Below are 21,748 nucleotides of genomic sequence, written 5' to 3'. Positions count from 1 at the left end.
GAGTGATTGGACTTGCAGCCTTGAGGCCTTTCAGGCCGAGCGGGACGTCCCCCACGCTCATCTAAGTAAAGTGACTTCATGCCTTGATCTGGGGAGTTTTCTCCCCTGCCTGCTGGGGACCTGTGTGTGTTATTGTGTGTGTTGTGTTTTTTTTATTGGGTTTGTTGCTGATGTAGAGTGTCCTTTGGTTTAAGATAGGCATTATACTAGTGCATCTCAAAAAATGACAATCATTTCTGTTTTACTTTTGGAATTGGTTTAAGTAAATTACTATTCAAACAGTATAAATACAGTGCATCTCTCAGTGTAGTTCAGCACATGCCACCAATCATGAGAAAGACTGCTGACTTGACAGTTGTCAAGAAGACTATCATCGACATCCTCCATAAGGAGGGTAAGCCACAGACTGTCATTGCTGAAATGGCTGGCTATCCGCAGAGTGCTGTTTCAAAGCATTTTAATGGAAAGTTGTTTGGAAGGGGAAAATGCGGTAAGTGCACGGGCAACAAGAATGGCCGCAGCCTTTAGAGGATTGTCAAAAAAAAAGTCGATTCTAACACTTGGACTGAGGCTGGTGTCAGTGCACTAAAAGCCACCATGCACAGAGGAAAGCGGCTACAGCTGCTGCTTTCCTAATATCAGGCCACTCCTGAACCAGTCAATCTCAGTAGCGTCTTACTTGACCTGGACTGTTGCTCAGCGCTCCAAAGCCCTCTTTTCAGATGAAAGCAAATTTTGCATTTCAGTTGGAAAAAAAGGTCCTAGAGTCTGGAGGAAGAGTGGATAGACACAGATTTTAAGGTGTCTGGTCTACGTAAAGTTTTGACAGTGTGATGGTTTGGGGTGCCAGTTCCACTGCGTTTTATCAAGTCCAAAGTCAACTCAGCGTCTACCAGGAGATTTTACCGCACTTCATGCTTCTTCTCCTGCTAAAGATGAACTTACCTGTCAGAAGTTGAACATTTTTTTTTGTACATCCTTTTCTGTTTGATCCTGAGCTATTGTCATAATTTGAGATACTGGATTTTCATGAGCTATAAGCCATACTGATCAAATTACTGATTAAAATGTCATAAAAAGAACCACACATTTTACCCTATACTAACTGATCACATATATACAACCACACTCACAGTTTGTACGTTCATTGTTTGCAAGCAGTATAACAGTATGACATAAAGTTGCTGCTCCCACACTGACTTTGATCCCCAGTAATTGTCTTAGGGCATTCCCGGACCCTCTATTTCAAGCATTCATTAAATCCTAGAAACACTATCTCTGGAGAATACACCCAGTCTGTCTCTTTCTCTCCTTCTCCTTCTCATACACACGCATATATGTATGTGCATCTATTGCTAACTCTATTGCTAATGCTAACTTAAGCCACTACCTTCACTATATAAATAATCAATTACATAAACTGCATTCATGTCTTCCTTTTCTAACAGTGTTAATTGAGAGGAAAGAACGTTCCTTAACTAAACTACGTGCAGTTCTCCAGCTAAATAAGGCACATCCTATTTAAGTGTCATAAATACAATGCATACAGATACTTCTCTGTGAAATCAAAACGTGTCTCCCAAATCCCTAATGACCAATTAGCAGCTCAGACTACAGAACGTTCATCCTCCACACAGCCCTTTCCAGAATATTCCAAAGAGATGTGTATGTGTGAATGCTGGCAGTTTTATTAACTATTTGTATGTTGTTAGTGTGCACTCAGCCTAACTGTGGTAAAAAGTGGGAGTAAGTTGGCCTGGACTAAACAGCAGAAAGGTGTTAAGAGAACAGAGATACAGTGAAGAATATGCGGTAAAAAATCACTCTTTAAAAGCTCAGCACCTTCATTATTAGCTGAATCACAATATATGTATTGCAGAATGTATGTCATTCGACATGTTTTTAATAAAGAAGAAAAAGCTATGTTTATTTTTTAAGTCTAATTGCCAACCCAAGGCTGCACTGTCTTTCACAGACTGTGAGAGTTCTGTTCAAATTAACCTGAAAGGGGTCTACCTGCAACTGACCTCAGAGCTTTTAGTGTTTACAACATACAGCAGGCAAACTTTAGCATTGATGCGATCAGAGACTACTTGTTCATGCTATAACCCCTCTGAACGTCAGGCCCATTCAACAACACTGTTCATGGAATCGCCTTTGCTGTAGGTTTTTGTTGACAACTGTATGTTATGATGTTGGATTTGATCATATTTATTAGAATATAAATTCTATTGTTTGTTGCCAACAGCAATGCACTACTTGAGGCTGTGCATTACTGTGACTTTACCATGGTTAGCAGCTTTACATTTATGGCATTTAGCTGACACTCTCATCCAGGGCAACGTACATAATGTTACTTGTATTACAGAGCTGTGCTAATATAGTGTTAGGAGTCTTGCCCAAGGCCTTTTACTGGTATAGCACAGCCTATTCACCCAGACAAGGAATCAACCCTCAGTCTCCCACATGGTGTGGCAGCTCACCGGCTGGCTTACAGGTAGCGTTGTTATCCATTGTGCCACTCTAACCACAGCCTACCTCCATGTAGTGGAATGCATCACATATGTCACTTAAGCATGATAAAATCACTGCAACATGTGACCTCTCATACCTTACTGCCTAAATGTGCCAGTTCTGCTATCTTTGTGAGATCCCCAAGGTTTGTTTACTATAACGCAAAATGCATAGCATACAATGACCACCTCTGGAGCACCTTGGTCCATTCAGAAGGGTCTGAGTTCATCTGTGTTCACGTGTTCACACACACAGAAACCTAAGACTCAGCGACTCAAGGCCCTTAAACTACTGAAGCAGTCCAAGTGTGAAATCAGCATATAAACACGTCAGTATGTGAATTGATCTAATATGGGAAAATATTTTCAGATCCAGATCTCAGATCAAACATGTTTTAACTGCCTACAGCATATTTTATTCACAGCACATATTGCCTTACAACTCCTGTTTCAAAAGACATTAATATTATGTGTATCCTAACACCTTTAACCTTCATCTTATTTAAAAAAAAAAAAAAAAGGATATTCATACAGTCTGTGTATCCTAACACCTCTTCAGCATATCTCACAGCTACATGAGGAGTGAAGTGCTAGAAATGCAAGATCTTCCCTGCAAGTGATAAACTCACTCTGATGGGACCTCATTGTCTGCAAAAAGCTTAACTGGGGAATAACAGCTTAGCTGGGTCAGGCTACAGTGAAGCAGCGCATGAGCTGCACAGAGAGACAAAAAGAGAATAAGGAATGGAGCTGAGTGAGGGGGGTGTCAAAGTGAATTCATTAGCTGTCATTTGCAAAGGATTAGTAATTAGAGAGAGAAAAAGAGTGAGATGCCATCACTCCCATTTTCATTCCTTCTGTATTAAAAACACTCATGCTGACATTGAGCTTCACCAAGTGGGGTGAGACAAGGCAGGCAGGCTTTTTCATTCAAAACACACTTCAGCATGGCATGCACCCCCACCCCCCCCTTCTCTTTCTCTCTATCAATCTGCATCCATCTGTGCAGCTGATTTCCAGCTGAGCCTTCCACTAAAGGCCTTTTAAAAAACGGCACGCTCCGGTTTCTTTCTATTTAATGTTCTCCCTTGCTCACTCAAGCCCTCCTTCCTTTACTGGGTGTTGTCTCCCACTGAGCCACCCATTTCTATGTTTTATCCCCCTCTAGGTTTGTAAATCAGATTTATGAGGACAGAGCTAATAAGAGAGAATCCATTTTGCTTTAATTCACATTACAAACACATTCCAAATGTTATGCCCCCCACATCTCCCCCACCTGTTTTTCTTATCACAAGCATCCTCAGTCACTTTCAACGTTCAATGACAAGGCTTTGACAGCTCAGATCAAACAGGCCAAATTCCAAACTCACACATTCATGCAAAGACATATGAAGCACTCCCAACAGACCACTGAAATGAGAGGAAATGCTTGAAAAGTGGCAGCAACAGAACAAAGTCTGGTTGCCCAATCAGGCCTTTAAATTTAGTAGAATACTGTTTCAGATCCTGTTCTGGCATTCAATGTATTACCTTTTACTGACCAAAAAGTAGCGCACTTCATTTGATGCATGAAGTGACAAAACTGTCCATCAAGATTTTCAGGGTCTTCTTCTGGCCACTAGATCCTTGATGTCTGAAATCAACAAGTGAGGATCTTGATGAAGGCTCGGCGAAACTCAATGTTGAAGGTGGTGTAAATAACTGGGTTGAGGGCGCTGTTGACATAGCCCAGCCAGGTGAAGGCGCTATAGAGCTCTGGCGGCACGTGACACCTCCTGCAGTGAGTGTTCAAGATGTGAGTCACAAAGAAGGGCAGCCAGCAGATGAGAAAGACCCCTGGAGGATATGCATGCACACACACACACACACACACACACACAGGTAGAGACTAGGCATGAACTCGTAATTAAAACATCAAAGTAACACGTAACTCTCTAAGAACTCATTAACCTGTTCCAATTGCCAATATTGTTATATAGAATATATTAATTCATGCTAAAGGTTAGACATCCCAGTGATGCTTGAGTCCGTTTGAAACAGAAATCTGTTCCCTGGGCTGTTTCAAATTCCCAGAATGGTAAATCCCACCACAGGCAAAGAAGGCTGGGTCACAAGAGGACCCTGACCAATCAGCTTTGAGCTGAGGCAGCTGGGCCATAGGCTAGACATCTGCCATAAGTGATTTCATTTCCTCCCCAATTAAGCAGACACCTCAGATTACCATCAATGTCATTTATCAACCTCAGAGAGCATCAGCCTCTATGGGGCAATAGAGTGACGTGTGAGGCGTGATGCTAATTGTGTGAAATCAGCTGCCAGCGACTTTGGGGGCCGAACAGCTCAGATTCCAAAGCCTGACTCCACTTAGTACTTGAATGACACTCCTTGGCACTCACAGTTCACAGTGCTTCCCAGGTGGCCTCTCTTTCAGGTTGACAACTAAAGCGACCCTGGCACAGGATGAGGTCCAAGCTGTGATCCGGCAGCCTTTATTTTCAGGAGTAAAGATTGCTAACAGGTGGGTTGTGTATCAATGGCTCTAAACTTCTGTAATGGCAGTACTCCAAGAGAAAGCAAAGCTATGGTCAGGGAGAAAAACAGAAGGTTCTTCTGATAAAAGCATATCACTTAGATAGATCCAGCGTTGGTGTGCATTCAATACAGTGGGCTGGTAGCCAGACTTCTTGGCAGCGGTGTACATTATCTCAGTTCAGCAGATGAAGAGAGTTTGTGCTCATGCCAAACATACAACAGGTAACTGAGATAGTGCTTAAATAACTCTGCACTAGCAGAACTAATTTCCATCAATTGACTTTCTCTAATTGCAGCTTGTCATTGAACCATGCAAATAGGCCCTCTGAAAGTTCTAAAACCAATCCAGTGCATTATTAAGTCTAGGGTCTGTGCTGGTAATGTATTTAACATTACCTATTAAGTTATACATAAAATAGCTGCAGTAAATGGTAAAATCAAGAAGCAAAGGAAGGTGAAAAGGGAGGAATCCTCTGTCAAATTAGCTCAATGATAAAAAATGTTTTGCCTTGAAGTAATTGAGAGTAAGAAATTGAGATTCATTAGACTAGGTTGCATTTGTTCCAGTCTTTTACTGTCCTGTTTTGGTGAACTGGTGCCCACTGTGGCTTCAGCTTTCTGACAGCAGTGGAACGGTTATTGTAACCTTCCTCTTCCTGTCATCTCGAGCAAGTCCTCTCTGATCAACAAGACATTTCCGACCACAGACCTGGCACACATTGGATGTTTGTCACCTACTGTCAATCTATCAGTTTTTACCTTCAAAGGGGTCAGTAATTCAGTTAACTGGACCGATTCTGTAACTAGAATGAATTAATCCAAGGAAGAAGCTTTCTTGATAATAGCAGTACTTACCCAGTACAATAGCCAGCATCTGTGTTGCTTTCTTCTCTCTGGAATGCAGGCTCCTGTAGCGGTTCTGATTGGTACGTGTAGTGACTCGAGGAGCTGGCCGGAGTGTTGTGTGCGTGCGTCCATTAGACATTTCCTTCACCTCACAGCTCCTCATAGTCACCTGATCGTCCTCCCGACCCTCTTCTTCTTCTTGATTGGGCTCCTGTTCAGTGCGGGCAAAGGAGGCTTGGCTAATACTACAATAGTTCTGCATGTCCAACGGAGGAAGCAGAGAGTTTTCGACAGGGACAGTCCGAGGGCGTTTACGGCGCAGACAGCCAGGGAGGAGCCTGGGATGAACCACCTTCTCAGTGCTTTCCTAATGAGAGATGATGAAGGATGATGATTACTAAACTCATCCTCAAGGTCTCCTCTAACCATAAGATGTTAATCTAGATTACAGTTTCCCACCCTGGTCCTGGAGTACCCTCTGTCCTACACATTTTAGTTTTTTCATTCTCTAACACAAAGAAATAGAAGGGAATTGTTACTGAGCTGATAAATTGGATCAGGTGTGTTGAGAAATAATGCAGGGCCAGGGAAGTCCAGGACCAGAGTCAGGAACCCCTGGTGTATTGGAGCATATGTACTGAAGAAGGGAACACCTGAAGCTTTGCAGGGCAATTTATCTTATTTACATCATGGTCATTTTGCTTATTATGTTATAAATAGGGTATGTTTAAAAATGACAACCCTGTGAATAAGGTAATTTGGGCCACAGGAATGCAGCTGAGAACCCTGCATCTAAATTACCTAATTATTCTTAAACTAATTGGCTAATTACTGTCAAAATGACACACTTATTGCATTAAATATTCAACTGCAATACCAGAACTAGAACATTTTATCGAATAAGTCATAATTATTAGGTTCAAATTCATCTTTACTGTATCTTCTGTTTACTACTGTAGTGCACAGGACTACAGAGATACTGTCTTATTTCCCAATTAGCCACTGCTTCAGCAATAGTTTTTTTTCAACTGAATAATCAAGGCTTGGTCATTTGCTGCAGGCAAACATGAACATGAACCTGACTCATTTCTTAATTATCTCGACACAAGCTAGCACCATTCTTTTCTCTGAGTCCCCATTATTGTGCATTTCTGATCACTAGTGCTTGAACAGCAGCTGTGTACTCAAATTGTGCCCCACAATACCAAAATAAAACCAGCTCCTCTTTTCATCTTTAAAGTCATCTGTGGTAATGTGGAAATTGTGACGAACAGAGTGAAGAGGTGTGAGCCGGGGAGGGGAGCGGAGCATCTAGCGAGACACGTTGTCAGTGGTCGCGCTTTCTGGATTGTAAATTTCCAGCTCACAGCTTGCAGCCCCAAGGGTGAGAATGCAAGAGAAAACAGACTGGCTAAAAAAAAAGAGGTATTTTGGCTGCTGCAAAAATCAGCGTAAGCTCTCAGCATTCGTTAGTGAAGTCAGTCACTCTCTATGCGCTTCAATAGGCAATGGTATATATTTGGAGAACGTCTCACAAATTTAACACACAAACTCATGCAGGTGTACACACATTTACCACATTGATCCGAATGGGAGACAGGTCGCGTCTCTCTTTGCGAGTCTCCTCTTGCAAACAAGTCTCCTGCAGAGAAGAGCCAGAGGCAGATAGTCAGAGGAAAAAAGGAGGGAAACAGGCATGAGAGACAGAGACTTTTTCTCTCAAGAAAGAGGAATCGTTTTGGGCTGGGCCAGAAATTAAGAGATTGATATAAAGGTGTGGTGCAAGGAGTGAAGGAAGGAAGTGAGGAAAGAGGAGTGAAGGAAGGAAGTGAGAAGAGAAACTGTTTACATTTTTTGGAAAACAAATTACACATTCGATTTGCCTCACTTGGACAGGGGTAAAATTTAAATGTACTTTCACTGCACTATGAAATTCAAATTCAGAAACTCATTAGAAAAACATTTTTCTCCATAGCAATATGACAACCTTTCAATAACTTGCTTGAGTCAATATAATCCACTTTTCTCATGTTTAGAAATGATCAGTTCATAGATAATTATTACAGGTCACAGGGTTGTACATGCTAATGTCTTTCACTGCAACTAAGCTAAATTATTTGAATTGTCAGGCTAATTAAGTAGTAAGTTGGCTGCTGCCCAATTAGGCTCACATTGTCTGGCTGACAGCAGATATAGCTGTAAGGGCACTGGTACAATGTTCATGAAATGGCCTGAACAGAACAACATAAATGTACAGAACAACATATAGTGATCCTAAGTTGGTCTTGGATGCTCCTTTTACCAGTTTCTGAAGTTCACTGTAGCAATGCATGGCATCACAGCCACAAAACTGTCATACAGCAGCTAATTATTAAAATTAGATGTCCGGAAGTTTTCTCTTTTAGAAACCTATTCCTTCCTCACATCTTTAAAAGTTTTTTTTCCCCTGCGTATCATATTTTGCTCCAGTTAAGTGGAACCAAATCTGACCATGAAACTTCCAAGAGTGTGCAACACCAGAATGGCTTTATTGGACTACTTCCAAGGGCTTGACGCCACATCGCTTTCAAAGGATGTCTATGAGACTAAAACCCAGTACCACCGATCAGTGATGGTCACTGATCTCCCCCAGTGACACAATCCAATAAAGGTTTCTAACAAAAGCGAAATGCAACCAGTACTTTCCTGAAGCTAAGGAATACAACACCAAAATGGGGGATGTGATCCAAGATTTATTTGGAATATACAGGTTTAAATCACAAAATTAGATGCTATGTTCAAAACCCAAACTAATCATAATAAATAAGATATAGTTTACTTTATATATAACGAAAGGATGTTAGCTGGATAGAGATGAACACCTGAACACCAACAACTCAATGGTTTTAACAGATGTACGTATGTATGTGTATGTTTGAGGGCTGAGGTTTGCATGATAATATGACATTTTAAATTCTACTGGTCTCACTTAAAGTATAAAATATAGCCTGAAGGATATGCACTCATTTATATTTATTTTACACACTTTTATAAAGCCCAATTTGGACAGGATTAGTTTTATATGAGGGGGTGGGTAATGCAATTATTACTGGCGTATCTTTGTGATTTTAGTCCTGTCTGAATCCACCATATCAATCATATAACAAACTGCATGCTCAAGCATCAGAAAATATTCTGGAGCCTTTTAGCTTCTGTAAAATGATTTGTAAAAAATAACCCCAGGTTCTATTAATCCCGTGCAAATGGTAAATGCTCCGTAAGTGAGCGAAAACTCGATTTTGGCAAGATTTCAAATGGAGGCACTCGAACAGGCGTTTAGTTGTTTCATGTAAGAATGGCAAAGTGGAAGTAGGTGAAACCTTCAACACTGAGCATAAGAAAGTTGTACTACGCAACATTCAAATCTTAGATTCCCCAGGACTTGTGAATGCCCCAGTATGTTGGCAACAGTGCTCTTACTGCAGATGGCTGTGCAGATCCTTGCTGAACTTCACCACTGGTCTGACGGAAGGTTATCTTTTTCCTCCTCCTCCTGAGGAAGACGTAAATACGCACATACACCAGTAGCGTCACCACGAAAGGCAAGTAAAACGACACCACTGATGAGTAGATGACAAAATCCGGGTTTGAAATGGAGCACACTAAGGGGTCATCTGCAATACAACCACACACACCACAAATTCCTTTATGCACAGTATAACAAGAGATAACACCCAGAGACTCAAAATCTATTTGAACATAACTATGAATTTTGTAAGAAAATGCAAGTGCAAAAAGCTAATCTTTTTGAGGGGTGTTGCCTTATACCGGTACTGTACAACACTAAAATGATCTGCACAAATCTATAGAAAGCACATTTACATGATCTTGTTTCTATGGTAATATTTAAAGTTCTTCTTACTTTGTCATCATCAACCCGTAAGTACATAGATCAGGTGTAATACATTTGGGAACTACGGTAGGAAATGTCTGCATTACTCCTGAAAGGCCTATTTGAATATGATCCTACCCCTTAGAATCCAGCATGAGACTAATTAACTGATTACACAAATTAATTGGCTGGAGAATTTGTGCTGCATATTTTACTTGCAAATCTTTATCAGAATGAGACTGAACGGTCTCAGTGGTAGCAGCCATCCAGAACAACTCTCAGCTCTGATTGTTCTCTTCTTGATGGTCTCTGATCTGATTTTTGGTGTCATGGAGCAGCAAACCTCAGCCAATTTCCAACCCAACAACCCATCAGTAGGGCTTATTTCACTTTCTATTGTTGTTAACACATTTTTAAAAATCTGTTCGCACTCTTCACATAGTGTGCATTCCTGCACTGTTCTGTTAAAAACATACTACCACATGTATAGTCACGTGACTCCGCCCTGCTCAATCTGTGACATGGAAACACCATGGTGGAGAAAACAAACAGAGCCAAATAAGCAACTCCAGTTACTTATATAATCACTTAATCAAGATAATCGTAATCAAGAAAAAATGTCCAATTCATTGTGATATTGATTTGAAGTCATTTCGCCCAGCACTTTAGGGTGAAAAAAGCACTGCCAACTATACTATCTATTCTTAAAGCAGCATTACAATAGACTGATACAATGCAAATTGTGCTTTGAGTTACCATTTATGGCAGGTGCATTTGTTGTCAAGTTGAAGAATAAAAAACTGTGGAACAATGTTTTAAAATATTAAAGAGCAATATTGCAAGACTACAAATTAATATGACTATGGTTACACAGCATAATGCAGTTATTGTAAGATGACTTGTGCACACTTACATATTGCAGTAGCAAGTCTCACTATTACTATTATGTTAATGTACCATCAAAATTATTTTGAAGCTGTTATTTTAAGGTAAATGTTGATGTTGCCTGTGTTAAACAATGTGTTTAAAAAGTCCACCAGTACACCAATCAGACAAAAAACTATTGGCTGGTCTGCCATATCTGTGCAAGGTTCCTGGTTCCTGTCTGCTTTGTGTGTTGTTGGGGGCAAACATATATTTGAAGAGGAAAGTCCTCCTTGCAGTGACTACCCACAAATGGGAATTTAAGTGGTTTAATATTTAATATACAGATATGGACATAGCTGGATGTTTTGCATCCATTTGTCCACTTGCTCATGCCAGCACTGCATGTGTGTAATTAATTATTTGATGCACATCCAGCAGTAAACAAAAAACCTTTCTATCTTCTTTAATGTTTTAGTTACATCACAACCTGTATATGCAGAGTCCATCACTTGCTCTGTTGTTTTAGTTCTGCATGAGTGGCGCAGTAGGCTTGGAGAGCTGGGAATATCAATCAAGTATGCTCATTGTAACATTTAGGACAATACCTAGACAGATAGGTCTGATCAGCTTTTTGTGCAGCATTTCTGTTTTTTTTTTTATTTCAGCTTCGCTGAATGCTTAATATATCAGTTTTAGCATCATACACACATTACTCCAACTTACTATCCACATCCACCTGCATCCTTACCTGTGGTGTTAAAGCCAAACAGTAATGGGCACGAGACGGCAAAGGCCAGTATCCACACTGTGGCAATCATGACTGACACTCTTTTACGAGAGCTGTGCGTTGTGTTATACAGCACAGGCATCACCACAGCTGTGTACCTGCATGGAAGAGACCATCAAAAATAAATAAAAACCTTTGAGCTTAATGGATTTTTTAATAGACATATCTGTCCATTTTCTACAGACCTCTCATGCCCACTATATTTCATGCTTCTTGTATTTAAAAAAAAGAACCCCCCCCCCCCCCCCAAGGGCACTGAGTAAAACTGCAAAGAAGTGCAAAGCTGGCATTCAGGGCCCAGCTGTGCCATGCATCATTAGTGGTGAGTAGGCAATTGAGCCAAAAGAGTCATCCTCTTTCACTGTGGGAGATATTGTCAAGAAACTCCTTCTGTCCCCTTTTTCCCTATGCAACCTAGCAGCAAATCATGCATCTGGAGGGTCATAAAGCAGAGCTAGATACCAATCATTCTCTCTTAGGCAAGTTCAACCTAGTTTGGAATGTATCCAGTAATTTGAAAATATGCAGCAGAAAGTTTTATGTGCACAGAAGAGCTACTGGGATTTGGGAATTAGCTAAGATTAGATTACATGTGCAAAATCGCTTATGCAAGGCCTGTGAGAATGATCACAAACCTTGGATAAGTGCACAATTTACAACTCACCTGTGCTAATTTTTCTGGCAAAACTGCAAAGATTTGGTACTTAAATTTTACTAGGTCCTGGAATGAAGTGAACCATTTAAAATATGCAGGGAAAGGATTAGCATTTTATAGTATTTCTAGTAGTACGGCAGCACCTAGCAATGGCAGCAGCTGGCTACCTCACCCGCTGTTTAACTGGAATAAGCTGTGTACTGTTATCTCTACCTGAACACTAGCTGCTATACTCATTACTCCACTGTACACCTTGTTTACTTATATGATGCTGCTACAATACCAGACTGGTCTACCTCAACATATACTGGACGAATAGAGTACTATGGTCACCTTATTGTCTTGTGTTTAGTAATGTCTAGGCTTAAATGTATCTTTGAATTATTGGTCTATTCTAACTAGCTAAGGTTTTCTTGGGTAAATAGCAAAACACTTTGTAAGTCGCTCTGGATAAGAGCGTCTGCTAAATGCCATAAATGTAAATGTACTCCTGAATCTTCTGCAGTCTTCCATTTACACGCACAACACATCGCTGGTCTACATATTTATTCCATTTTACTATTAGTTTAGCAACTTAGTTTGCACCTTAATCACCTAGCCTTCATGCACACATTTGTACATGTACATGCATATGTTTATTTTATTATTGTCTTTGTGGTGGTTGGTGTGGCGCAACAGATAACACCACTACCTGCCAGTGAGCTACCACAGTGCGGGAGACTGGGGTTCAATTCCCGGTCTAGGTCACTATGCTGCGCTACACCAATAAGAGTCCTTGGGCAAGACTCCTAACACTACATTGGCCCACCTCTGTAATACGAGCAACCTTGCAAGTCGCTCTGGATAAGAGCATCAGCTAAATGCCATAAATGTAAATGTCTATGCACCCTGTGTCATGTTTTGTCTATTGTATTATGTCCTACCTACTCTGCACCAGAGATCCAGCCTTACAGTGTTAGTATAATGACAATAATGTTTGACTGAATTGAACTGAATTACCAAAGTAAGGACAGGTGCTTGTTCTTTTCTCACAGGACACAGAAATGATTTTGGAGGTTTTTTCTTATTCTATGATAAAGTCACTATTTTAATGATAAGTCATTTGAAGTGACAGCTACAGGTAAAGTATATTAATTTGCTTTCATGTGCCTTTATTAAACTCTCACTGCTTTGATGACTCAGACATGGCCATGATGAAATGGAGACTGTTCATTAATAATGTATTTGTGTTATTAATACAGAATAAGTATTTGCAATAATGAGAGTGCCTGTGGGTCTGAAGGAATGTTAATTATTCTCTACCTGATTCAGAGCAGAATGATGTGATAAGAAACTTCACAGCTGTCATTACCACGGAAAGAAAAGGTATGGACCAAACTGGGAAAAGATAATGCAAATATGTTCTCGATCTAACTCTATTTGAGCTCAAACACCTCTTCTATTTTTGTCACTCAGTTTTAAACTCATTATCGCTTTTGCTTTTTAGCATCTCCTTCTGTCACAATCACCTCTTATAACCAAATTAAAACAGAGGCTCAACCCAGCAACCTATGTGAAGGTGTTAATGATGCACCTGTCCCTGACTCACCAGTAATTTATTAATAACAAGGCTCTAGTAATAAAGAAAACCTAACACCCACCGAGAGCAAATAAGCAGACACACACAATCCCTGGGCCGTATAATTAGTTTGGGGACTGCAGAAAATGTCTTTTTGCTGTGAGCGAGTGTGTTTAAAGTTCAGAGCCCCTGAAGCTTTGAAATATTAAGTGGTACAAGAATTGTGTGACTAAGTAAATTAATAATTTAGTCTAAACACAGAAGCATGTGGACTAAATACAAGGTTTACAGAAACATATCTGTTATATCCACAATGAGGAGCAAAGCAAATGTTTTAACTGCAGCATTTAATATTTGAGAAAAATACTTTTAGATCAAATATTAATACTCATCTTTAAGGAATAATGGCAGCACATAGGTAAAACATTGGTGACAGCCTGCTAAAAGAATCAATACATGACAGTGTTGGAACACAGGTGTATATTACCTGTCAATGCTGATGGCACACAGGTTGAGGATGCTGGCAGTGCACATCATCACATCCAAGGTCACAAAGATGTTACAGTACAGACGGCTAAAAAGCCAAGCACCACCAACCACCTTCACAGAAGACAAGACAGCATTACATTCTGTAGCAACTCATAATACCTGTGTTTAATGTAATACCTACACATATTGTAATAATGCAAATTATTTGTAACAATATTATGCAAATTCTGGTCTTTTGTCTTTGTTCCATGCCACTGACATGCAAATCATCATGTATATACATGTATATATTCTTTTTGTTTTGTTTGTGTTTGGTCCCCAGTTTTTCTTGGAATAAAATTACTTGGAATAAAATCTTTTTGCACTGACTTCCGCTGAGAGATCTTTTTTCCTTTTCTATTTAAGTAGATATTTTCAGATATTTATACTATGTGGCAAAATTAAACTGCTATTGTTTAGATGTTTAGTATCTGTTGCCTAGCATTAGCCACCTGGCTATAGTTCCTGTTCCACTTTAAAAGACAGGGCAATTGCATTCTGTCACCTGCACATTTCTGTAACTGCTGCTCTGTTTAAAGTGGAATGGGAAATTCTAATAAGAAGCTCACTTCCGTCTCATGAAAACACAGTCCAGATACCATCTATTTGCTCCAAAATTAAAACTTTACAGTTTTTTGTTCAATAATGGTTTATTCTGTAGAAATATTCTCTGCTCTTGGTTGTCATAGCTGGTTTGACCAAGTGTGCATGTTAGCCCCATCTTGTGCAAACTCTGACCCTCCCTACATTTTGTATTACCCTTCCCAAGAGACAAGACAGTGACCACCCTCAAAGTACTGTGCATGCACGGTGGCAGTATGAAACAATTAGGTGGACCGTCCAAATATTCCTCCAATGAAAAAAACAAAACAAAACACGTTCTTCAGCTAAAAAGGCCTCTGGCAAAGAACAAGACAAGACTTAATCAACATTGGACTGGCTTTTCTAGGACAGAGAACACTAAGAGCTGGCGAAGGCCTCCACCATGACATGACATCATTACCATGATGGCTACATGATATACCATGTTTGTTTTCATGTGTGACTGGCTAGAGTGGGTATGATTAGCTAAGTAATGTTAATCACTTGACATCGTTCACATGATTATAACTGCCCCATTGTGCTCGTCTGTGTTCAGCAGCCACTTCTCTGGGCTTTGCAACACTATGCTGAACACACAAACAGAAAGAGGGAGGCGTGGCTGAAGGAAAGGGTGTGGTTGAATAAGAAGCATTTATTTTGGTCTGAGACGCTGGTGCTCTAGCACCTAACCTTATGGCAGAAAGGATCATATACAGAACCTTTAAACATGACTGTTTTCTATAATTAACATTTACTTTTTTAAAGTCTCCAACACGTGACCGCTGTGATTCAGCAAAACTGGAGGCCACTAACATTAGATGCTTATAATATATATATTTATATTATCACAATATTATCTCATAATTCTGCATACAATCATTTTATTTCTAAATTTACAGGATTTTATTATATACAAATTGTATACCTTGTCTCATAGAGTTAGAGATTACAGCAAATCTTATTTAATGTATAGTTTGTATTAGTCATCAACTAACACATTAGTCATCAACTAACACATCTAACACTTTATTAATCACAATGAATAGATAACACATTGGAGTTATTCATTAGCATATTTATTTCTGACCACAGAATTGCTCCTGGTTGGATATTTTGGGTGGAGGACCACCACTACTGGCAGTGACACTGATGTGTGAAAATTCCAGAAACACTGCAGTGCCTGATACACTCCTACCAACACAATGCGTACCATCATGTCAGTGCCACTTCTGTGCTGAGAATGGTCCACTACCTAAATAATCTGGTGAACAAAAATTCTGTAGCTCCAGAATTTGACCAATGATGGATGGGGTAGAGGGGCCGATAAATTGCACATCAACAACAACAATTGGCAATCAGGAAGGCATCTAATAAACTAGACACTCTGTTTTGAAATGTGTTTTAAACCAGACACTCCCCTAAAATGTTCATTATAATATAAATACATTTATATTATTTACAGTTTATATTTTATTTCCATGCCAAGTTTATTTTAGGTGCATTTGCATGTTTTTGTAATTCAAACTACAATTGTTAGACATACTGCCAATAAAAGTGGCGTTTCTCCATTATTCTAAGACCGTTCCACATCGCTGCTAACGGAAGTAAGAAGAAGAGATTGCTATTTTGTCTCAGAGAGTTCCTCTCTTCCACAAGCTGCTTTAAATGAGAAGCATTGCAGAGACAGGTGGACAGACTTTGGCCCTGAGCAGTTGAAAGGAACGTAATAAAGCTCTGGCAGAGATAAATTAGCTGCGGGTTCTTCAGTGAAGTTATTGCGTGTACCGCTTCTACGATGGTCTAGCCAACCCATTTCCTATCCATTTCACTTCTTTCCTAATGGAATGCCTTCTCCAACTGAAATTTTATTCGGATTCTCAAAGAGTGCTATTATTGGATCAGTCTGACTTTTTTATCACGCAGTGACCTCAGAGCATCTGATCCTTTTGAAATGCTAAGGAATGCACAAGCCTGAAAAATTACTACTACTTTCTGCTTTTGTGTCTCTATGGAAGTCTGACCTTAACCGATGCAAAAATTCACAAAAGAAATCAAAACTATTTGATAAATCTGTCAGTGTGTAGACCTACCCATGCTCTGCCTTCAAATGCATTCTTTTATAACAACTGTTGCTAGACTAGACACGTTTTACAAAGCATTGTCAAAAATCACATCTCAAAGGTTTTACTATATCTAGACAGATCAAGAGGTGTCCCAATGCAGTTATTTTTGCACCCTGATCTAATCAGAGTGCCTCAATGCTGCGTATGAGCAGATACAGATGTTGATCCAAACATGATGTTTTTGCAGACAAAACAGCCAATTTAGTGAAGATACATTACTTTTTAAAAATAAGTAACTAAATAAAATAAAATTTAGCACAGCAAAGGATGAACACCGATCTGGGCATGTGTACTTACTGTCTCACTGACCCACTGAACGAGACTGTGATGTTTCTAGACAGACAGTATCATTTTCAGATTAATATAATTTTAATTGTCAAACTAATGAAAATGGGCATGTTGGAAAATTAATCAATGTACTTATGATTTTGATTACCCACAACTATAGCTCAGCCCAGTAGTGAATTTAAAACGGAAACTTAAACTTATTTAGCAACTCTTGCTGCAGTTTCTCTCTTTAGGCTGAATTGACTTTTTGGCTATGTTCTCAAAAGCCTGTCCAACCTGGCAACAGCTGCCACATAAGAACTTCTGATTTCTAAGAAATCTGCAGGTACAGCATAAACAATTTGCTCGTACAAACTCACTGGTTCTTACAATGCCACTGCTTTCTTTACACTCACCTCCAGGTAGACAGCCCAAGGCATGACCAGTGAAGCCACCAGCAGATCCGACACTGCCAGACTAACCACAAGATAGTTCGTGGTCGTCTGGAGAGACTTCTCCCGAAGCACTGCCATACAAACTAGAACATTGCCAAACACAATAGCGAGGATAAGCAGTGAATAGAGCATGGCATAGTAGTTCCGCACCCCATCCTCCAGACCAAGAGCTAGGCTGAAGTTTGTCCCTGGGCTGAGAGATAGTTCTGAATCGTTCCACAGCCATTCACTGCTGTGAAACATTGCCATGTGTGGGAGAGACCTGAGAAAACAGAGGGAAGATGAGGGAAGTGTGTTCAGCAGTAAATGTGTTCTTGTCTGTAAAAATACTTTATGACATGCAAGGGTTTGGGAACCCCTAGTCAAAATTTCTGTGACTGTGAATAGCTTACATTCTTTTAATACTTGTTTAAGGAGCTTGCGTTTTTGAGGCAGTCTGTGTGCTTTAGGATCATTAACCCACTGTAGAAGCCAACCTCTTTTCATCTTCAGCTTTTTTACAGACCCTGTAATGATTGCTTCCAGAATCTGCTAGTATTTCATCCTTTCTTTGAAATGTTCCCTGTGCCAATGGTTGCAACACAAGCCCAAAGCAGGATTGATTCAACACCTGCGGAGATGTTCTGCACCCTTTTTTCTCCAAAAATACCTTTGCTCATTGATGCAAAATGTTTTATTTTTATTTCATTCGTCCAAAATGCATCAATATTGTTTAGATGTTCCTTTAAAAAAAGTCTGGCTCTGGATTTTGTGGTGGGAATGCAGAAAAAAAATGTTTTCTATTGATAATTCCATATTTGTTCACGTTTCACTGCACAGTAGAACAGTGCACCACCACTCCAGAGTCTGCTTAATCACCCTGAAGGTCTTTTGCAGTTCAATGGAATTTTTACTTTCAAGCCATCCTATGAGCAGTGGTTTGGGATTTGCTGGTCTTTTGCAGATCTCAACTTCCTCCAACATTTCACTCTTAATTACATTACGGACGGTGGAAACAGGTACCTGAAAACTACTTGCAATCTTCATATAGCCTTTTCCTGCTTTGTGGCCATCAATTATTTGAATGGTCAGGTCAGAGTGCTGTGCAGCTGCTTAGAGAAGCCCACGACCGCTGATTGATGATTGAAGGTTTAGAGTCTGAATATTTATAAAGTTTTGAAATTTGCATAACTTCTGTAATTGACTGTGAATGAGCCAATAAGCTGTTTAAGGTCTGAGACCCTGGATGAAGTAATCTAATAGCTCAAATCTCTTGGGGTGCCCAAACTGTTGCATTGTGTTTTTTCAGCCTTTTTGTACTAAAAAATAATACACTAATCCTGCCTAAAATCTTGAAAATAATGCTGTAACTCTCTGGTTTTAAGAGATAAGTTCATCAATAATCAATGATGCTGTCAATAATCAAGCAAAATATTGACCTCAGGGTAAAAACTGCTTTAAATCTTAAAATGTGTGCACTTTTTATGCCACTAGGAAAACGTTGCAGCATGACAGTGAGCCACATGCAGGGAGAGGAAAAAACATATTCACAGTTTTAATGATATCAGCTTAAATCTAGAGCCCAACAATCTCAATAAGAGGTATAAAAGTGTGTGTGTGTGTGTGTGAGAGAGAGAGAGAGAGAGAAATAGAGAGATTGTCTCCACTGTAAGCTTCTTAAGTATTTTCCTCTGATCGATGAGCTCAGCAGGTGAGCTTTGCCATTTTATTTGCTCCCTAAAGGCTCTTGATGTGCCAGGAGCCCATGTGTGCTTATAAGCCATAAGGAAACGCAGCCAGACTACTGCCCTGGCTGAATCCTCAAGTCGTGACTATGTATCTATACATCTATATAGTCTGTGTCAGTGCATCCATATACTTCGGCAGTGCATTATGGTAAACTGTCTTTAATTTATATTACCTGGAGGAATAATAATATTGCTTTGGGTCAGTCCTCATTAGACCTCCATTTAGAAGCTGCCATTTAAATTAACCCCGAGGCACCACTGAGAGGAGCAGACGATTGTTTTCTCATTTACTCCCTGAAATCCCATTTGTTTGACAAAGCTGTTGGTAAATATCACTGATAGAGTCTGGACGAATTTCATTTCCACAAAAAGTAGCCCACAGAGGAAATAAATGAACCACATCAACGCCATGTATTAATGGGAGTCTGAGAATTGAACACAAAGGGAAAGGCGCTAGCTATAAATAAGTTTCACAGAGTCGCACTGAAACACCACGCCAACGATGGCACATGAGTTAGCTAGCACTAGCTCCCGTCACAAAACACACCCCAGGAGAAGTCATCATGAAGCTGTGTCCGTATCAGGCTGTGGGGCTTTATGTCAAATATGTGTAATAGCTAATTACCTGTTATGGTCCTCCAACGATGAAGTGAACGCGTCGACATGCATTTGGAGCTGAAAGTTACCTGGACAGTGAATGTCTTGCAGCTGCTGCCATTTCTTCTCCCTTTTGGAAACGTTGAACAGTTTTCCTAAAATCACTAGAGATATAATAACACATTGCACTACAGTTATAGCTACATCCTCACCACGTCTTTCCGTTAAACAACTCCAGTTAATTCAGAAAATCTTGCGTCGGGGTGGTCGTGTGTCTGAGGACATAAAAAAAAAACATCTTCCTTCGTGTGTTTTACATTTTTTTTCCCGCTCGAATAAATCAAACGTTCAAGTCCAGTTTTAAGTCGCTGCTGTTAAATCCACATTACTGCCCTAAAGTGAGGTATACATCAATGTTTCCACTCCCACATCCTAAACAAAGTAGGAAATATGAGCTTTGGTAAAGAAAACGGACGGTATCCATGATAAAATGGTGTTTTTCTGAAGTAAGCAGTTCTCCTTCCCGCGTTGCTAGTTAGTCCGTTTTAACGCCTAACGGTACTTTCGAAAATAGTAGCGATGCCCGTCTCGTGAGCGAATCGTTTTTATCTGAACCGGTTCTTTTCAACGAACAGATTCCCGAACCGAGTCCCAAAGGAATCGCGCTTTATAGCTTTTTGTGGCATCTGCATAACGTGATGGTGTTTATAGGCTTGAACACAATTAAGCCTTTTTCCTGTGTAACCTTTATAAACTCACTGAATCGAATGGAGAATAAAGTTGATTTGGCTCACTATGAGCACCCACCCATCCACGGAAAATAATGGCATACAGAGGAAATTACATTAACATACATTACAGTACATTAGTTAACACAGTTATTACTTAAAAGTTAACACATTTCATTTCATAGTCGTTATGGTGTGTGTGTGTGTGGGGGGGGGGGGTATGGGATATACAGACGATATTAAATAAAGCTGAACTGACCACTCAATGTGGGAAACGAATCATTGAATCAGAACAACAGTTGAAAGAATCGATTCGGTAATCGAACTTGAATTTGAAACGAACTGAATCGAACGCTCTATCAGAAATAGGAGCCAACAGCGGCTGGATCCGTTTCTTTGAAAGTACGAAACATACGACGTATCATTCAGAAAGTTAAGATTGGCCTAAATGAATGTTTAATTATAATAAGATATAAATAGTACTTTGCTTTAGAGATTAATAATAATTGTGTTTGTCCATTTTCAGTGTCGGGTGATCTTGATACGAGGCAGTTTCTCGCTGAATAAGCAGGGCTTGTTTGTGTAGAGGGGGGGTACAGAGACCCAGAGCAGTTTGATCGTGTGTGTAGCTCTTTTTGGGGACCAAGGAGCTACACCCTCTGGGTCGGTGGAAATATTGGCATTTTTACCTTTGAAAGTAATAAGGTATATATTTGCTTTGAGTTGTTAGGATAGCACAGCAGCATTTAGCTGCAAGGCAATGGGTTATCCTAAAGACAGAAATGGCAGGTGTGGTATAGCTTTAGCACAGGTTTACATTCATGACCGGTGATTTGTAATGCCACCGGCCTAGATCAGTGTTCTGTGAAGGAGAAGGAAGGTGACCAACACCAAGAAGTCCAGATGGAAAAGCACCATGTTGATATTTCGCGCTCTACTGGTGTTATTAGCATTGATATATACACCTACACTAAATGTCCAAAGGTTTGTGGACATCTGCTCATCCACTGCTTTTCCAGAAATCAAGAGTATTACTATAGAGTTTGTCCTCCCTTTGCTGCAGTAACAGCAACAGCAGTCTTTTGGGAGGACTTTATATTTGATGTTGGGGT

General features: G+C 40.0%; 1 protein-coding gene across 3 annotated transcripts; it reads right to left on the bottom strand.

The window, feature by feature from the left end:
• Nucleotides 1-2,963: 2,963 nt before the first annotated feature.
• drd3 (dopamine receptor D3) lies at nt 2,964-20,497 on the bottom strand. Of its 3 annotated transcripts, XM_072688889.1 has the most exons (8): nt 19,937-20,497; nt 17,546-17,846; nt 14,117-14,229; nt 11,378-11,514; nt 9,351-9,544; nt 7,462-7,533; nt 5,901-6,258; nt 2,964-4,349 (listed from the first exon to the last, which is right to left on the bottom strand). In XM_072688889.1, exons 1-8 carry the CDS (start codon nt 19,978-19,980, stop codon nt 4,153-4,155), a joined length of 1,416 nt encoding a protein of 471 aa, XP_072544990.1. In that variant the 5' UTR covers nt 19,981-20,497; the 3' UTR covers nt 2,964-4,152. The 3 variants fall into 3 exon arrangements, with proteins under 3 accessions (XP_072544990.1, XP_072544988.1, XP_072544989.1); XM_072688887.1 differs by having other exon boundaries at nt 17,546-20,497; XM_072688888.1 differs by having other exon boundaries at nt 7,468-7,533; nt 17,546-20,497.
• Nucleotides 20,498-21,748: the final 1,251 nt, after the last annotated feature.

The sequence above is a fragment of the Salminus brasiliensis genome, chromosome 1 (assembly GCF_030463535.1).
Source record: "Salminus brasiliensis chromosome 1, fSalBra1.hap2, whole genome shotgun sequence".
In the NCBI taxonomy this organism is placed as follows: Eukaryota; Metazoa; Chordata; class Actinopteri; order Characiformes; family Bryconidae; genus Salminus; species Salminus brasiliensis.
Note: the sequence above shows the minus strand (reverse complement) of the source record. Positions and strands in the feature narration are given on the sequence as shown.

Bases quoted from the DNA above. Each gene is read 5' to 3' on its own strand.
- drd3 (XM_072688887.1), bottom strand. From the start codon at position 18,070: ATGAAAAGAGGTTGGCTTCTACAGTGGGTTAATGATCCTAAAGCACAC. The intron at 9,545-11,377 runs GTAAGGATGCAG...GTTGTATTGCAG, and splicing joins GTTTGGCTTTAACACCACAG to ATGACCCCTTAGTGTGCTCC. The intron at 7,534-9,350 runs GTAAGAGCACTG...TCTTCTCTGCAG, and splicing joins GATCTGCACAGCCATCTGCA to GAGACTTGTTTGCAAGAGGA.